The sequence below is a fragment of the Micropterus salmoides genome, unplaced genomic scaffold (assembly GCF_014851395.1).
Source record: "Micropterus salmoides isolate LMB-PRFRI ecotype aquatic unplaced genomic scaffold, ASM1485139v1 Ms_hic_scaffold_6, whole genome shotgun sequence".
NCBI classification, from domain to species: domain Eukaryota; kingdom Metazoa; phylum Chordata; class Actinopteri; order Centrarchiformes; family Centrarchidae; genus Micropterus; species Micropterus salmoides.
In genome coordinates this window covers 38798176-38804597 of record NW_024044348.1, presented here as the reverse complement: position 1 = coordinate 38804597, position 6422 = coordinate 38798176, and the positions used below count along the sequence as shown (strand labels likewise).

The 6422-nt window shown below is 42.9% G+C and overlaps 1 protein-coding gene across 1 annotated transcript; it reads right to left on the bottom strand.

Annotated features, from left to right (window-relative positions):
• Positions 1 to 1863: 1863 nt before the first annotated feature.
• Positions 1864 to 6203, bottom strand: fgf4 (fibroblast growth factor 4). The gene is made up of 3 exons (XM_038701781.1): positions 5553 to 6203; positions 4021 to 4124; positions 1864 to 2551 (listed from the first exon to the last, which is right to left on the bottom strand). Exons 1-3 carry the CDS (start codon positions 5947 to 5949, stop codon positions 2375 to 2377), a joined length of 678 nt encoding a protein of 225 aa, XP_038557709.1. The 5' UTR covers positions 5950 to 6203; the 3' UTR covers positions 1864 to 2374.
• Between the last annotated feature and the right edge of the window lie 219 nt (positions 6204 to 6422).

The following is a 6422-nucleotide window of genomic DNA, read 5'->3' as shown; positions in this document are numbered from 1 at the left end:
ATTTGTGAGCTTATTTTATCCTGAGTGTGTTGTTGTTCATCCCTGCACAAGGAAATGACTGGGGGGGGGATGCACTTAGGGAATGACACTGATGTATAGCCTGAGAAATACACTTTTAGATCATTAAAGGAATTGTTTGCCATTTGAGTAATACACTTATCTGCTTTCTTGCCAAGAGTTAGATGTTCAGACTGATGCCACTCTCGTGTCTGTGTGCTAAATATTAGCTTAGCTTAGCACTAAGAGTTGAAACTGGGAGAAACAGCTAGCCTGGCTTTGTCCACTGTTTGAAAAATATGCTTACCAACACCTCACTTAAGCTCTATTTCTATGCTATTTTTTGGCCAAATGTGGTTATTTTTGGCAACTGCATGGTGATGACAGTACTCAATGATTTTTGTACAGATTAAGTTCTAAAGTGTCTATCAGTGAGCTTTAGACTACACCTACATTCTACTTTTTCTATTGTAAACTTTCTCCGTCCACCCCAGTGTTTTAGCTGCGTATATAGCTGCGCAGATCATGTGACCATTCACATACACTGGGTATACGCATGTCGGTGTAAACAGGGAACAGATTGTCTTCTCTGCAGTTGCAGAAGATTCGACAACAAAAGTACAACTAAAGACGATTGAAGATTGTCGATGGTGAAGAACCACACCAGAGATTTGTTTGCATGGACTGACGACGAGGTGGAACTGTACTGAAAGTACACACGGGAGTACAAAGGTCATGTGATAGGAGCTTGACAAATCAGGGAAGGATACGCCATGACTGTTAAGGGCCAATCAGGAAGCCAAACGCAAGCGCCTTTGCGATGCAAAGTTTTGAAACGAAAACATGGTCAGCAGCATTTTCAAACTTCTCTGTTTCAGGTCTTCAAATTTGCCGTTTTAGTCTGGATGGCAGGTGCAAACGTAACAAAAATGCTGTGTTTTAAAAAAAAAATGTAGTAATGTAGATTTCGCTTATGAGGTGCTGGTAGGGGGGTTTATCTACCTTTGGACAGAGCCATGCTACCTGTTTCCCCCTGCTTCCTGTTCTTATGCTAAGCTAAGCTAACTGACTGCTGACTGTGGCTTTTTATTTGCTGTACATACCTGAGACTGATGAACTTCTCAAACCCAACGAGTGTATTTCCCAAATGTCAAACTATTTGTTTGAATCTAAGTTATTAAGTTAAGTCTAAGTTAAGTCGGACAAATGTTTGCAGAACAGCGGCCACCGTGGCTAAAAGTGAAAATTACAGCAGCGAAAGTTAAAAGTTTATTGGACGGAGATAGGTTGTGATTTGTTGCTTATGAATTCAGTTTTTCTGTGTTTGTATCTTTTTTCAAAAGTTACATAGTATCACTTTAAGTGACGGTAAAGATGACAAGGTGAGGGACATTTTCCAGGGGAAACAAATTTTGGCACATCAGAGGTAAAATAGCAAATATCTGTTCAATTGGCACAAACTTCTCCAGTCCCGAGTGATGCTGCCAACCATGTCTGGCTGTCCTGCTTCAGACCCTGCAGGCAGGCTTGTGTGATCCAGTCCAACAGCTACTGGACAATCAGAAATAACTTGACATAAAGAATAGTCCTGTTCCACAGTCAAGGCTACAGTTTCTCTGTTGCATTTCAGCACTTTGACCTTGCTGTTAAACTCCCAAATTCCCAACTATTATAATGTCAAAGAGGATGCCTCTCTCTATCTGCAGTCTTATAGGTCTGACTGAGATTGACGGCAGAAAAGTTCATAGTTCACCCCCCCCCGACAGAGCTATAAACAGACTAGTGGAGGTTGTAGGGGTTCTTCTACTCCCCCCTCCTCCTGTCCTCCCCCCCCCCCCCCCCCCCCCTCTCTCACCAGTAGTAAGCTGATACTGTTTCAATTAGGCTCCAGTGCCACAAAAAAGGGCCGGAGCATTGGGCAATCAGTGCCACCTCTGACACCAAACACACTCGCACCTCATTTCTTTCATCAGGGTAAGACTCGAAAAGGTGCTGTTTTGCTGAAAACAATCTTTTAAAAACATAGTAAAGTCATAAAGCTCTCCTGTGCACTGTTGCATATTTTCCCCATCAGTGCAAAAACCCCAATAGGACAGGATTTCATTCAGTAGCAGCAAATATCTGATAAATTAATTAATGAAAACATAAATAGCTTGTTTAGCATCTTTGATCCCCCTCTTACCCACCCAGAGTGAAAAGACAACCCCTCCTAAAAAAATATGAAACTGCTGTTAAACATAAATAAAAATATGAATATATACATAGCAAAATATCAAATAAGATACACTTGCGTAACGCCTGGAGTGAAAGTGCATCATAGTATGGAGCCACCCCGTCATATTTCTCCATGTTGAGGTGACGTCTATTTATGAGGCCACTAGATTCTTGGCAAGAAATGTGTCACTGTCATGGCGGGTGACACTCGGTTTCCTCTTTTTGTTTTGCCGTTCTTACTCAGGCCGATGTACATCCTCGGGTAAGCCACCGACTCGTAGGCGTTGTAGTTGTTGGCGAGGAGCTTCTCTCTGAACTTGCACTCGTTGTTGTAGTGTAACTGAAGGAGAAAAGATGGAGCTGTAAGGAGTATTTGAAAATGCCGATTGTTTGAAGGCAAAGACAAAACAAAGACGTCGGGACATATTTTTTTGTGGGGCGGGAGTCGGGGATTTCAAGTCTGTATTGTTCGTTGTGATTACTATCAAACAATTGCTTTATTTCAGACTGCAGGGCTATTGTACGGTAGCTGTTTCAGTCAGAGATTTACACAAAAAATGAGATTGTGTAATGATGAATGCTGTGAGTGAAGCAGGACTCAGTACACCATGATCTGATTGTGCCTGTTCTCTGAGTGAGTGGAATAAAAGCTTGTGAGCTGGGAATCATGACATTACTAACATATCTCTGACTGTTGCTTCATGGCGTTACATTCTTTAAAGAAGCAGGGAGTGCTGTCTGTCCACCAGGGATATCCACACATCGCTGCTCAAAAGGGAATTGGGTTGCACCAATTCATCACTAAGTTTGCGTGTAAAGTAAATCCTTACTAATTGTTTGACTAACAGGTTTCATAACAGTGACTGACTAAACTGGGTTGAACCAATTCAAAGTTAAAAAATGGCTCAGCCAGTAAAAAACTAGAAAACATCAACAGCACTGTCACAGCAGCATCACAAGCTGTAACATCACATCAGAAAATAACAGCTTTAGGGGGACAGGCCACTTTTGTTTGTTTAAGTCACCTCATGAATCATATTCATGCAACTTTAGGTCGGCTCAACAACCACCACTCCCGAAAGAAGCTCAACCCCCCCCCCCCCCCAACTGGTCACATATGAGATTTGTGTGTGTTTCAGAGGGAGAAATATTCATGCAATCTAGAGTTAATGTTAGTGGGAAATTAGTACAGTGTAGTTCTGATTATGCTAACGTACATTTTAGGAGTAGACAATTTTGTTTCAGTAATTTTAAGCTTTGTCCAATGTTTAAGGGCCATTTTTGCTGTTCTTTTTCTCTAGACACTAAACTAGATAGATAGATAGATAGATAGATAGATAGATAGATAGATAGATAGATAGATAGATAGATAGATAGATGCTTCCCTCCTGCTGCATGTCCTCTCTGTTTTCTGGATGGTGACTATTTTATATGTTGATTCCAGTATTTTTAGATATATTTTATTATTTTCCCACCAGACTGGTTTCTGGCACAGTGTGGAAAAGACTTTGAAACATCATCTATCAGTTAAACAATTTACAGATGTTATTTGTGGTGTCAACATCCTAGAGATCAGGGGGAACCATGAAACCAGAAATTTGACAATCCCGACCATCCTATCCTGATAGACAGACACTTATTCAGCATCTCTAAACAGAGCTTGAGGTTTAACAAAATACAAAAAAAGGAACAAGTGAAACATGACATTCTATCTTTGTCTTCGTTAAACCACCTGTGTGTGTGCACGAGTGTGTGGCGAGCATGAGACAGTGACGGACAGTCAGACAGAGAGTGTGTTGGTACACTCACAGATCCATACAGCTTTCCTCGCCGGTTCATGGCCACGAAGAGTCCACTGCGAACACCCAGCAGAGTCACCACTCCCCTCTCCACCGGAGAGATCTGCAGAAGACCTTCAGGGAAACCAAAGCACGCACGCTGAAACATACTGGTCTGATGGAGAGATCCAAAGCCGCCACTCCACACACACACTGACATCATGTGTGAAAATGCTGATCAGCACTTACATATTTAGACATTTTACAGGTGATAGTGTGTCAAATATTTGATGCTCAAAAACACAAGTAGATTCATTTCAGCTCTACTGGGACTTTATTAAGTTTGACAGTGAGTGACACGGTGCAGGCCTGATCTCACTGTAGATTCATACAGTCAAAAAATGATTTATTTTTGTCAACATGGTGTGACAGATTGACGATACTGATACCAAGTTATTTAAACCAAGCTGGGCTTTAACAAGAGATATGATAAGACGTCTCAGAGCATTTTATGAAAAAGGGGCTGTCATTTTGTGATGTGAAATTTGTTGGTTTCCCGAGGTCACAAAAATACCTATAAATCCTCTGAGGTTTGGTTGCTTGCTATCATGTAGCCCAACAGCTGACCAAATACTATCTTCTCATTCATTGGTAGGTAGTGACATTAAATGTGCAGATATTTGAAGGTTTACTGAACCCCTGCTGATGCAGTTTCTCTGCTGGGTCACAGGAGATTGGGTGTGTGTCCTTTGTTCTATCATTTTAAAATATGTAGGCTAGACTGGTTTAAATTCCACACAGAGATTGTCTGTAATGTATCTCCCTGAATTTTTATGCCTTGTCTCAAAATAGTACAGAGGCAGCACAAAAAACAACATGCTTTAAGTTCCCCAAGACAGCTTGTCAGTTCCACAGCTCCCGTTGTGTCACTTTAGTAGGACCACAATTCACAAACAGGGGATGACAAGGATTACACTGACATGCTCGGTAAATAAGAGCTTGTAACTCTACGTGTCTGCAAATGTGACTGTGTCTGAACACAGATCCGCACGGGTTAATCTGTCTTAACAGATGGGTCCGTGCGTCGTGTCCTAACTTTAGGTGCCGGCTGGCCGCGGGCCTGGAGCACAGCGAGCTCTGGTTACATACACGGCGGAAAAAGCAGCAGCGCATATGACGGCCTCCAGATGTTGGTACTGTGGATCGATATCTGTAAGCTGTTTACTGACTTCCAGCAGCAGCAGCATCTCATTCAGCAGTGTTGACGCTGCAGGTTGGATCAGGTGTCAGCAGGTGGGGAAACATTTTGTATCAGAAAGTGCATGCTGTTGTTGTAAACATGCTCAAAGCAACGCTGTTTAAGTTCTTAAAGTTCTTTAAACTTTTTGTATAGCTTTTAAAAAATATATTTCTCACCTTTGACAACGACTTATTCATTCTCTTTAAAACTAACTCCTACATGGCACTGTAACTAATAAACACCACTAATAAACGTGTACAAATGAATTCGCAGCTGCTCATAGGCCCATCTAATCAATAGGCTACATAATTGAGACAACTTACTGTGACGATTTTCGTTGTGAACCCCTGTTATTCTACCGTCCGGTAACACCTGCATGTGGAAGCCGATCCCCACGTTGCAGTAGAGACGCCGCAACCTTTTAATGCCCAGGAGGTAGTCGCTGTCCCGGTTGACTTCCTCCCGCTTCTCCCCCGGGATCCGCGCCAGGGACCGAGAGTACAGGGCCTCCCAGCGCTCCGCAGTCCCGTTCAGACCGGGGGCGCATCCCGCAAGGCCGGTCACCAGGCCCAGGACCAGGACGGTCCGCAGGGCCGCGAGAGAGCCCATCCCGGGTCGGGCTCTGAAAGCAGCCTCCCGGCGTTTGCCTTTCCAATGAAGCGAGAATAAAAAGAAGAAGCAGCGGCGCGACAGAGAGGAGCGTGTGGAAGTTGCGCTCATTCCCAGACCGACAGGCGCACTGGCTTCAGCGCCGGAGCGACATTGATCTGCGTGGACGCTGTGAAGCCATGCCTCTATATTTATACCTGCAGACACATTACATCACAGCTCCACACTTCAAATCTACAAAGTTTCACATTCTGGAGCACTAAACAGAGCTGGGGGCCTCATTGAAATTAAATAATAGCTGTCTTATCTGAGGGCAAAGTCAGGAGTTTGTAGAAAATAAATGAATAAAGGAGCTATTATAATTACAAAAAACTTCTTTGTGTGAGGCTTTCATTATCAGCAGCAGAATATCATAATTTATGTATGGGAGGATGTAAAATAGGAAACGGCCAAGTTAACAGACCGTGGTGTCGAGACAGGAGACAGTTCTATAAATGAACAATAACAGGAAAAAACACAGGTCCAATTCAACCAAATGAAAAAGGCGCTAACTTAAGACTGGTAGAAGGGAAATCATGTCCCGG

Bases quoted from the DNA above. Each gene is read 5' to 3' on its own strand.
- fgf4 (XM_038701781.1), bottom strand. From the start codon at position 5,949: ATGAGCGCAACTTCCACACGCTCCTCTCTGTCGCGCCGCTGCTTCTTC. The intron at 4,125-5,552 runs GTAAGTTGTCTC...GTTTCCCTGAAG, and splicing joins TCACAACGAAAATCGTCACA to GTCTTCTGCAGATCTCTCCG. The intron at 2,552-4,020 runs GTGAGTGTACCA...TTTCTCCTTCAG, and splicing joins GAGGAAAGCTGTATGGATCT to TTACACTACAACAACGAGTG.